The following is a 12,258-nucleotide window of genomic DNA, read 5'->3' on the forward strand; positions in this document are numbered from 1 at the left end:
CTATTTGCCTCACCTGCTGCTGACTTTTCTCTGCACTTTATTGTACGATAAACGGGAATATTTCTCTCACAAGTACATTAAATACATTACACAGACTGTTGAGAGTCATGGTGTATAACAAATGTTTCTGTAAAGTTTTATATATATATATATATATATATACACACTTATTTTGAATTTGATTATATCAACGTGTCCAAAAGTTTGAACAGAAGCAACAAAGACAAAATTTTTCTAATTCCACAAAGCATAATATAATCCATACACCAGCAGCAACTTTTCAAAGCTAATTTGGTTAATTATCGGCATGTCAATAACGTGACTTGTATGGAAGCGCGTCCCAAAGTTTTTTCTAAGAAAAAATTTTGAGATTCATTCTGAAAGACTGAATAGGCAAACAATCTTATAAAAATTAAAGTATTGCATAGTTGGGGAATTTCAGCAGTTATGGTACATACTATAACATTATTCAGAAAATTTCAGAGAAAGATGAGGATCTTCAGGTCCTTGGGCAGTATTACGTTGAAAACCGACCCAAAACTGTAATGGAAATTACTGCATGGGCTCAAAACCCCTTCTGAGAACCAGAGCTAGTATAACAGTGCAAACATGCCCCAAATGCTTAAAACAAAGAGCGCGAGAGAGAATCATCATTTCAAATAACATATTTAAAGGAAGATATATCTTTAAAAAGTTAAACATTTGTAGTTGTCATTGTATAGTTCAAGCTTTACATTATTTACCACTACATTTATATAAAGAGTTATTACAATCACATGCGTTATTTTATGTGAACATGGACTGTTTTTGTTTTTTTTTTGTTTTTCAGCATACATTTTGTTTAAGGTAGGCCTATATATTTTCATACTTAAAGTTATTACAATTTCAGTAGATTGCAGAATGTGAGCAAATTTTAGTTCAACAAGAATCCTGTAGATGGGCCTCGCTTCGATAAGGCAGTTTCAAACAGAGTGGCGCAAATAGTGTACAGGCCATATCATCTGCTGTATTTAAATATTACCAAATAATGCTGTTTCACTTCTATCGTAACAGTATGATGAAGTTCAGTAGGTTGTAACTGTGGCAGGGGGCGGACACAGCAGGACTCTCCTCTGCTGTCCTGCGGTAACATTGTTGTGGAACGACGTCACAGCTCGAAAATGAAGGCGCAGAGGCAGCCATTACTGGAGCTTCTCTAATTATTTTATTCCTAATAAATACTCGCGGAAAAATCCCATGGCAAGAGCTACAAGTCAACTGGTAAGTGTTGCAACTCAAAGAAGAAAAACTATTCGAAGCCGGTGTTCAATATGCACCGTGTAGTAGCTGTGTGGTGGGAAGTAGGTATGTGGGGCCTTCATTTGAAGAGCGATGCTAGCCGCAAAATATCGTTTAGCTTTACGACTCACTAACACTGTTAGCTTACCGTAGTTTGCTAACACAACACTATTTATGTAAATCGATGTTGTCTGGCATCTAACGTAGTTCGTGATTAAAGGCGTTTCAACAAAGTTTGTCAACATAAAATACTTATCACTATATTAATTTTGATGTATGTGTGACAATTTTCTGTTCACCAGTAACTGTTAGCTACTGTTAGCATAGGTTCGCGCTTTCGACTGATGTTCCTACTTCCCAACAAGCTAACCTTTGCTTAACTGCGTTCCACCTTTTGCTAGAAGATAGTTTTTGTCGCGACAGCGTCGTGTTGTTCGATTGTCAACTCTGACATTTCGATATTATCATCAATACAATAACTTAGAACCCCAGTAAGAAGCCATACGTAAAGATAGAAGGAGGTTTTGAAGTTTGTTGTGTTATCTCGTTGCTAACGTTAGCTAATTAGCTGTTAGCGTCAAGTTTGTAACTCACTGTCAATGATGGCCGGCATTATTTGTCAAGGTAGCACAAGCTGCTGTTAGCTTGCTAGCAGGCATTGGTTAGCAAAGAAAGTTCGCACAGGCCAGTTGTTACCCGAGTACTCGGCGTTGGTATAGTGATAGCAGAGGGTATCTTATCAACCATTACATGGTTGACCAAATAGTAACGGGATAGTAGATGGTTACACAGATAGTTGGCAACCGGAGTCAAGTCCGGAATAGGCAGCTATATGACCACACCTTAGTTTTGAATGAGAAGAAGCCAGGGCAGCTGAGCTAATAAAGATTAATTGAGCTACAAGCAGATCTGTACTAATTGTTACAGTAGTTCAGTTGGTTATAAATGACTGACAACGGTATCAGCAGTAAAGAAACAGTTGAGAAGCGTCACCGCATCCTGTGATCTGTTTTCAATTCTTCGTGTCATTTTATGGGTTTCACTTTTTGTTTGCATTTGCCCCTTTGTCAGTTTTCTTATGTACATTCAGATGGGATGAGTTCAGTGCCGTTGTTGATAGTGTTGCTGTCGCATGAAAACTTTAAGTTAGTTTTTACAACTTGAACACTAAAGGGTGGAACCACCAGCCCCTGACGCAGCTTCTTCAATAGTTGCCTGTCTTTATCAACGCTAGACTTTGCTCTTCAAATAGCCTCGCTTTAAATAGTATGTTTTGGTAATAGTATGTTAGAAGAGTGTTAACAGTGAGTTTTAAATCATCAAATTTGGATAGTGGATTTTGTCTGTGTGATCTGAATTCTTTTCTAGTATCAAATATTTTTTGAAGATCGGGTGATCACTTGTACTTCTTTCGCAGAGCAAAGTATTCTCAGTGTAGTTTGTGATTTAATTTCTTTCAGAGTATAGGAATTATGATCCGCATTTAAAATAACAATAAAAACTTGAATGTTTCCTAATTTCTAAAATTAAAATTGCATCAAAGTTCAATCAGCCCTTCATTCGATATTCCGTTTGATATATTTTAAATGCGTATTTAAAAAAAAGTTCAGACATTAAGGGCATAACTTATTTATATTGTACTTAAAGCATTTTCTGGTCAGCCAAATTTCCTATAAAATCTTAGCAAGATACATGCAAAACCGGCAAATTGTTTTAAATGTAGCCATAACCAAGCCATTGCTAAATTGTTTTCTCAAAGATCATTCTTTGAAATACTTGTTTGAATTAAAGTCCAAAGTACTAAATGGAAAAAACCTAACATTTCCCATGCTGTTTCTATTACTTAAAATTGGAAACTCACTTTAGATGTAAAACTATCATTAAAAAGGTTGCTAGATATTTCATTCATAAACCTAAGCCAGTATAAGTCTTGTGTCACACTATTAACAGTCATGTGTTTTTTTTTTTTACTATTTCTTTATATGCTTTGCATTTAGACAGCTTTTTTGGATGAGAATTAGTCCATCCTAATTCATCAATAGAATAGAATAGAATGCCTTTTATTGTCATTATACACATGTACAACGAGATTAAGCCATCCCCAGTGTCAGTGCAGAGAGAGCAGTATAGAAATAAATAATAAATAAAAGATCTAAGGTATAAAATATTTACAGAAATAAAACAGATGTGCACACTCTAGTTATTTGCAGATATAAGTATGATGTCTATGTCTGAAAAAAAAAAAAAAAAAAATATATATATTGCACGTTCAAAGTATTATTGCACGGATCATGATATGTTGTACATGTCATGTGACAGAATGTATTGCACATATGTTGTTAGTGTCCAGCGTATTTCAGATTTGAAGTCCTACAGGAGTTCAGGGCAGTTATTGCTTTTGGAAAGAAACTGTTTTTGAGTCTGTTTGTTTTAGTGACGATACTTAAACCACAAGGCTTTTGTTAAGATATAGGAAGAGAATGAAGACTACAGATGCATCCTGACTGATGTGTATCTTTATTGGTTCCTGTCTTGTTCCAGTATGATGTTGTGCCCATTCAGCCCAACGTTGTCATTTGTTCCTGCTCACATCCATCGATGGTAAGAAATCACCCTGACTCCTGCTCGCCACTTGCTATCCCAGGCGCAAGCAGCAGTCACAGCCCCAGCATGGACAGCTCAGCCTCAGAGGCATGTGCTGTAGGAGCGTCTGCTAGCAGCCAGGGCTCAGACATCCGCACACAGCCAGCCGTCCAAGCCCCTCCACCACGGAAGAAGAAGCCTGAAGACTTCAAGTTTGGCAAGATACTAGGAGAGGGCTCCTTCTCGACGGTATATAACTTGTGTTCTTCTCTCAACCTTTGACTTATGTTTGAGTAGATGTTACTACATGCTAGCATTCTTAAAATTAATGCACTTAGATGAGTCACTCAGTTCATTCAAGGTAAATGTTTTAATCTTTTCAATTGTCAGGCAAACTTGTAACATGCTATGTTGTCTTTTTTTTTGTTTGTTTTTTTTAAATCCTGTTATTTTTATCTTAAGGTTGTCCTGGCAAGAGAGCAGGCCACTGGGAAAGAATATGCAAGTAAGTAACTTAGCAACAACTTTTGTCAAATCCAGTTACTTATGCATCATAGTTCAAATAAAAAAAATGTGTCCAGTGTCCTTAAACTTAAATTTTCTTTTCCTTCCATCAGTTAAGATTTTAGAGAAGCGCCACATTATGAAGGAGAACAAAGCCCAGTACGTGAAAAGAGAAAGGGATTTGATGTCAAGTCTAGATCACCCATTCTTTGTCAAGCTCTACTTCACATTTCAAGATGATGAGAAGTTGTGTATCCTTTGAAATATCAAGACTTAGTATGCAAGTTATCTGATATTTTGTGTGTTCATTTTCAGAAAACGTTTCCTTAACTGACTTTGTATAGATTTTGGTCTCAGCTATGCTAAGAATGGCGAGCTGCTGAAATACATTCGCAAAATTGGTTCATTTGATGAGAACTGTACTAGGTTCTACTCGGCTGAAATAGTTTCTGCTCTAGAATACTTGCACAGTAAGGGGATAATACACAGGTAAGAAGTTGCTTTTTAAAAACCAGGTTGATAATTTAATTATTCAGTGTTTGATTTTCCTCATAAGTTACGTTTTCATTCCTTTCAGAGACCTGAAACCAGAAAATATTCTCTTGAGTGAAGAGATGCACATCCAAATAACAGATTTTGGAACAGCAAAACAGTTATCCTCAGACAGTAGACAAGGTATACCCACAGACTTGTTTTTTATTTATTTTTATTTATTTATTCATTTTTTTGCTAATAGTGAAAGTGTATTAATGTTATGTGTAGCTCTTCCAAAATAGTTATGAAGTCTTGGGGGTGTGACATATGCAAACCACTGATATTGGGTCATTACTTATTCAGTCCAGGAAGTCTGTAATGATAGAAGTTAATGGGCTGATTAAACAGGTTTGCTTTTGTAACATTTAATTTTGTGAATTTAAATGGTGACAAGAAAAGCACCTTGATACTCTAGAAAGCTGAAAATTTTACATCTCATCTACTGATTGTTACCTTACTATAGTCAATTCAGCAGGCCATCCAGTGGTGGAACTACATTTTTTCCAAGTAAAAGGCCACATAAGGGTTACATTTAAAAGGAGGGCGCAAGTGTATTTTCAATGCTTTCATCAACCATTCATTGTTTGGTTTTGATAACTGAGCAGAGATTTACCCTTTTGATAGATTTTTTTTTTAGGTCTAGAAAAACAGAATCAAAAACTGTGATTTTCAGAAAATTATGAAGTTCAGATGCAACATACCGTCAGGTATAACGTATGGCCTATTTGTCCCCTACAGATACCCTTGCAATCAGCATCCAAGCTGTTTATTTTTGTTTTGTTTTGTTTTTTTAAGTGTCACAGTTTGAAACTTTAATCATGTGTTAAAAGTCAAGTCATTTAGTGGCCAATTAGATTTCAGGAGTGCCCATCTGTCTCAACCTCTTCACCCACTTACAAATTAATCTCAATATTTAAAAAAAATGCACTAAATCATCTGAATATCCTACACTTCATTCAGGTGTTACCAAAATTGAGAAAATGGTCTTTGGAAAATAACTGTAGCATGTTTCCAATGTACTTCAGACCATCAGTCTACCCTTACACCATTGTCTTTGCTGTAGTTGGATTTTTTTTGTACAGTATTTTGTATTTTGCCTTTCGTTTTCCCTTTTTTTTTTAAATTTTTTTTATTTATTTTTTAAATGGTCCTTGAAGCCCCTTGACAAATCCACATATCTGCATAGCAACTGTGTTGTCTTGCCATAGCAGGAAATGCACAAGCGTATTAAAAGCAACCCTGATTATTTGACTAGGTCAATTATCATATGCTCTAACTGCACTCTAAGATATTTTGACTATTGCAGCATTTTTTATATTTATGGAAAAGCAAATAAAGCCAGAGTTGTTGTGACTTCCAAAGATTTTACAATACCACAACCAGTGTTGTAGTATTGGTTCACAATACCACGTCATTAGTTGCAGTATGACGTTAACAAAGCCATCTTGAGTATTGTGATTATTACATCAGTATGTAGTAAAAGGCAATGTCTATCTGATATTCCATACAATAGATGGGGTTTCATTAATGATGGCTGTATTCCACTATAGGAAAGGTTTTCTTACTGAACATGTGAAGGTAAAGTGTTTGATTCCTGTAGGTACTGTATGCATGAGATACCTCAAGGGCTGATTGAGGTCAGGAAGTACTGATAGTTCAAATCGTTGTGCTCTCTTTGGATCCCATTCATGACTCTCGCCTCATATGTTTTGTTTTTTTTATTTATTTTTTTGTCTTTCATAGCCAGAGCAAACTCCTTTGTTGGAACAGCACAGTATGTGTCTCCAGAGCTGCTAACAGAGAAATCAGCCTGCAAGAGGTAATGTTTATTTTTTTATTATTGCCTGTAGGTCATTCAGATTTTGACCATTTTTAATTGAATGCATAACTTTGTTTTTATTTTAGCTCTGACTTGTGGGCTTTGGGATGTATTATCTATCAGCTGGTGGCTGGTTTACCACCATTCAGAGCTGGGTAAGTACTGCTACCATTACATTTCAGCTAAGTTTTGTATATGCTTTTTTTACCATGTCTAATTAGCCATCTTTGTGCATTTCATTTGTTGCAGAAATGAGTATCTAATATTCCAGAAGATAATAAAACTGGAGTATGAATTTCCAGAGAAATTCTTCCCCAAAGCCAAGGATCTTGTTGAACAGCTTTTGGTAGGTCATCAAATACAGCAGTTTTTTAAAGGGAATAGGTGGAAACAGTTGTGCATTTCTGATATCTGAAGAGAAATGTTATTAGATATTGCCTGGCCAAAAAAAAGTTCCCACCCAAAAATATTGGACTCAAACTCTGTTTTGTTGGACTACCTTTAACTTTGATTATGGCAGCATTCCCTGTGACATTGTTTCAGTAAGCTTATGCAGTGGCACAAGATTTATTTCCATCCAGTGTTTTTTTTTATTTGTTTTTTTTTTTAAAGCAAGATCTTGTGTGATTATTGGAGAGTCTGACCATGGCACAAAGACTCTCACTCCCTAAGATCCCACACCCCAAAAGTTCTCAATGGGGTTCAGATCTCGACTCTGTGGTGGTCAATCCATGTGTGAAAATGATGAGTCATGATCCCTGAATCACTCTTTTACAATTTGAGCCCAAGCCCAATCCTGGCATTGTCATCTTGAAATATGCCCATGCAATCAGAGAAGAAAAAATCTGTTGATGATTTAGTATATTCAGGTAGTCAACTGACCTCATTCTTTGGACACATAATGTTGCTAAACCTAGACTTGACCAATAGCAGCAAACCCAGATCATAGCACTGAGTCCAGAGGCTTGTACAGTTGGCACTAGGCATGATGACTGCATCACTTCATCTGCCTCTCTTCTTACCCTGATGCTCCCATCACTCTGAAACTGGGTATATCTGGACCCATCAGACCACATGACCTTCCATTGCTCCAGAGTCCAATATTTGTGCTCCTTAGCAAATTGAAACTTTTTTTCTCCGGATAGCCTCAATGTTTAGTGTGTTTTTCTTTTCTTCTTCTTCTTCTTTTTTTTTTTTCTTCTTTTTGTTGCTACAAAGCTGTTCAGTCCCAGTCCCTTGAGTTCCCTTCACATCGTGCGTGTGGAAATGCTCTTGCTTTCACTATTAACCATAGCCCAGAGCTCTACTGGTGTTTTTCTTTGATTCAATTTCAACAAATGTTTTAAGTGATCATTGATCATGATCATTCACGATGTTTTTTCTGACCACATTTCATCCTGGAAGACAATGGTCCCCCACTATCCTTCCAGTTTTCAATGTGTTGGACAGTTAGTAGTAGTTAGTAATTTCTACAGTCTTCTTAGATGTTTTCTCTGCTTGATGTATGATGCAGACTAACATCTTTTCCATGACCACGGGATGTGTCTTTCAACATGGTTGTTTAAAAAATGAGAATCTCCTCTTTAACTAACTTATCTGTTTTTTTTTCTCAGTCATTGGACCCTTCCACGCGGATTGGATGTGAAGAGATGGGAGGGTACAACCCACTGAAGCAGCACCCCTTCTTCGACACCATTTCCTGGAGTGACCTACATTTACAAACGCCCCCTAAGCTCACACCCTACCTGCCAGCTATGTCTGAAGATGATGAGGACTGCTATGGAAATGTAAGGGTTTTTTTTTTTCTCTCTCTCTTCTTTTTCTTTTTGTTTCTTGGGGATTTTTGTATACTGTTAAGTTTTTGTAGTTTGTGCATGATGGATGCTAGTTTGCGAAATTTATACATTTCTCTGAACACTGAACAACCCACAAACGTTAAACCAACAATCATTGCGCCTTTTTCTTACATCACCTCTCTCAATAGTACGATGACCTCCTGAGCCAGTTCAGCAACATGCAGGTAGCCCAGTCCAGCTCATCACACTCCCTGTCACCGCATGATTCTGCACCCCCACAGAGGTCCAGCAGCAACATTGAGCAGTACATCCACGATCTGGACAGCAACTCTTTTGAGCTGGAGCTGCTGTTCACTGAAGAAGAAAAACAGTTATTGCTGGACAAACAGACCACTGGAAACCCCTGGTAAATTCAGCTTATATCAAGTTATTATGTGTGTGTATAAGAATGTTGTTATATGTGTAATAAAGACCATTCAAGTTTAAACAAAGCAGAAGAATAAATGTAGACTTCTTCAATGGGGATTTAGCTACCATTAGAAGGATTAGTGTTTGTGGGAAAGAAGATATTGATTACCTGTATTTTTTTATATTTACACAGGCATCAGTTTGTGGAAAATAACCTGATCCTGAAAATGGGCCTGGTGGATAAACGCAAGGTGTGTCATGTGTTAAAGGTGCTACTGCTTAAGGAATTGTATAGATACTTTACATATCATTATTTCATACATTTTTACAAGTTAAACCTTTCTTGTAAGCTAGTGGTTTCTAGCATATGATGGTTGTGCATAAGTGAAGTTGTTCTGATATCTGGAATTCCTTTTTGAGGTGTGGAAAATTTAATTTTAGTAGTAGTTTAGTAGTAGTGCAATCTTAGATGTCTTCTATGTTGATGTATGATGCAGACTGGCCCCCTCTGTTGGTGAACTAATGTCTTGAGATGTGTGACTTCCATTTCAGGGTTTGTTTGCTCGTCGGAGACAGCTGCTTCTTACTGAAGGACCACACCTGTACTATGTGGATCCTGTCAACAGGGTCCTGAAAGGGGAGATTCCTTGGTCCTTGGAATTGCGCCCTGAGGCCAAGAACTTTAAAACCTTCTTTGTTCACACGGTAAATAATTATTTATTTTCCAAGTCTGTTTAGGAAATAATCCTTTTCCAGCTTGTTGATACTTGCACAGTGCTTTGGAATCCCTTAACGTGTGGTTTTCATATTTTTACTTTCCTTTAATGTTTGCAGCCTAACCGGACATACTATTTGATGGACCCCAGTGGAAATGCAGACAGATGGTGCAAGAAGATTCAGGAAGTGTGGAGAAAAATCTATCAAAGGCACCAAAACCCTGGCCTATAGGAGCATAGTTTGATCTGTGCCCACTCCTTTTTTTTTTTTTTTTTTTTCCCTTTGGTTTTTTTTTTTTTTTTTCCTTTTTTGTGTTGTTTTTCTATTTTTTAAGCTCTGAGGCCAATCACTGATCAGAGTAACACCCTCTTTAGTGCCCTTCATTACCACAATGTAAACGAACTCTTAGAGACGCTGGCATCTAGATCTTGTTTTCCTGAGTCGAACCATGGGAAAAATACTTTGGATTCAGGGTTGCTTTGCTTGTTCTTTGTGCTTTGTGTGAGGCTTCTATTGCATTTTCCATGTGTGGATGATAAGACTTCCATCATGCACATCTGCTTTTTGTACATTTTGCAGGGGAAAGAGATGGGCAAGCTTGTCTTGTAGTGAGAAAAACTTGGGTACTGCTAGGACTATTTCGAATGCAAGGACTGGTTTCCTCCTTCAATGATAGTATCTCCATCTAGCTTTATTGAACCAGAGCCCATCAAGATATCTTAATTAAACCATATCCTAATCCTACATTGTATGTGCAAGCTGTAGTTAAAAACCTGACTTTTCATGCATAAACTTTATAGTTGTAACAGATACTGCAATCCAATTCAGTTCCATGCCTTTACCTAACTTAAATCCTATATATATTTTTGTCAGAGCCCAATTATTCCCAAGGTATTTGACATGTTTTCTCAGTCTGTTGGTACTTATTGCAGACCAATTAAGGTCTCTGCATAATAAAGCAGAATGCTGGTCTGCAGTGAAACATTGGTCAAAATCAGTCTGTGTGAGCCTTGCATAGCTGTTACTGAGGACATTCTTGCTAACTGGGGCGGGTAAACATGCCACTAGCTTGTACTTCTTAATCATAACTTGCTTATCTTTCCTGCATGGCCAGTTTTGTAGCTCAGCCTTGTCCGCTTATCTCTTAGGGCACTGGAGATATAGTTTATTCAAGTTTAAAGGTGAGTATTTTGGACTGTATTGGCAACCATAGCAAATATTATTGAATGATTTGGTTGCTTTGTACCATTCACTGGCTTTGTGGTGTGAATTCTTCAATTTCTTTCTTTTTTTTTTTTTTTTTTTTTGGTGGATTAGTTGACTCATCTTCAGTATGTCTTATTGAAAATTAAAATCTTATGTGCTGTCCACCCCATGCTGAACAGAAAACCTCCAACAGAGATGCATATGCATACTATCATTCTTGGAAGCAATCGCAGAAAAAGCTGTTGTCCCTGGACAAGATGGTGCAACTGCCTCCCTGGGCTTTTTGGCCCAGTCTTTTTGTTTGTTTCATTCTAATGTTTTGCCCAATAGGAATTAAAGCAATTGATTTAACTTTTTTTCCTTTTCTCTTTTTTTTATTTTTATTTATTTATTTTTTATTTTGCAACATGTATTATCATAATGCTTTTAATTTTCTGAAATAGTACCTTAAGGTCCTTTCCAAAGGCTCTCTTCCTTCAGCTGAGTCTGTGTGTGCAGTGTGACTGGAGTATAAGTGAATTGGACCCTGAGGCCCAGGGCTCGATGTGGTTGGATGTCAGTTAAAGGATATCTATCTGATCCAAATGACCGATTAAATTGCTGTATCTGTCTATAAAGTTGAGGAAATGCCAGAAAGGTGTTTCCCTCTAAATAGATAAATTGTTTGAATCAAGTTGATGGCAGTCGGTTACATTGTGTATGGAATACTCTACATGGCTTGTAACTGACTAGAACTGTGATGTACAGATGATGTATTATTAAATCTGAAGCAAGTAATGCAATGATATTAGGATACAGTTTTTGTATTTTTATTCTTGTATAAGGTTATTGATGGCTATTGTTTAGCCTATAGTTCATTCTGTGTTATTTAAATTCTAATATATGAATCATATTTGGATTGAAGTCATGTTCAGGGGCCATGTTGTGTATGTATTGAGATGTAAAGCCTTTGAATGTGAATAATTATTGTAAACTATAATATTTTACAGCTTTTTTCTTACTATATCATACATTTTCTATTTGCTCAGTGATTTAATCATATTCTGATAATTTAATGAATCTGTTCATTCTCTCTCTGATTATTTGTGCGCTAGGTCAGTAGATGTTGAATGATGAATTTTCCACATAATGCTTGGTAGTCCAGTAATTAAAGCATGTAGGGATTTAGGCATTCAAATGAAAGCCATGTGTCCTGTCTTCTGTTAACTTCAGCCACGATACAAACGGCGTCCAGTGGCGATGACGTCTCATGTTGCAGCATGTAAATAAAGTACCGGCCCATTATAATTGCTTTTGTATTGTGATTTTTTTTTTATTATTTTATTTCATTTTATTAAATACAGGAAAATTTTTAGTTGTTTGCATTTTAGTACTGAAATCCATTTTGTATTTAATAACCATAAAGTAAGTTCT

At 36.6% G+C, this 12,258-nt stretch overlaps 1 protein-coding gene across 1 annotated transcript; it reads left to right on the top strand.

Annotated features, from left to right (window-relative positions):
* The first annotated feature begins 1,106 nt into the window (after positions 1–1,106).
* On the top strand, positions 1,107–12,132 carry pdpk1b (3-phosphoinositide dependent protein kinase 1b). Its single transcript, XM_041973552.1, has 14 exons — positions 1,107–1,260; positions 3,820–4,110; positions 4,324–4,366; positions 4,479–4,616; positions 4,710–4,854; positions 4,943–5,040; positions 6,643–6,718; positions 6,805–6,873; positions 6,968–7,064; positions 8,332–8,505; positions 8,703–8,920; positions 9,116–9,173; positions 9,475–9,627; positions 9,757–12,132. Exons 1-14 carry the CDS (start codon positions 1,237–1,239, stop codon positions 9,868–9,870), a joined length of 1,698 nt encoding a protein of 565 aa, XP_041829486.1. The 5' UTR covers positions 1,107–1,236; the 3' UTR covers positions 9,871–12,132.
* The last annotated feature ends 126 nt before the right edge of the window (positions 12,133–12,258 follow it).

The sequence above is a fragment of the Melanotaenia boesemani genome, chromosome 21 (assembly GCF_017639745.1).
Source record: "Melanotaenia boesemani isolate fMelBoe1 chromosome 21, fMelBoe1.pri, whole genome shotgun sequence".
In the NCBI taxonomy this organism is placed as follows: domain Eukaryota; kingdom Metazoa; phylum Chordata; class Actinopteri; order Atheriniformes; family Melanotaeniidae; genus Melanotaenia; species Melanotaenia boesemani.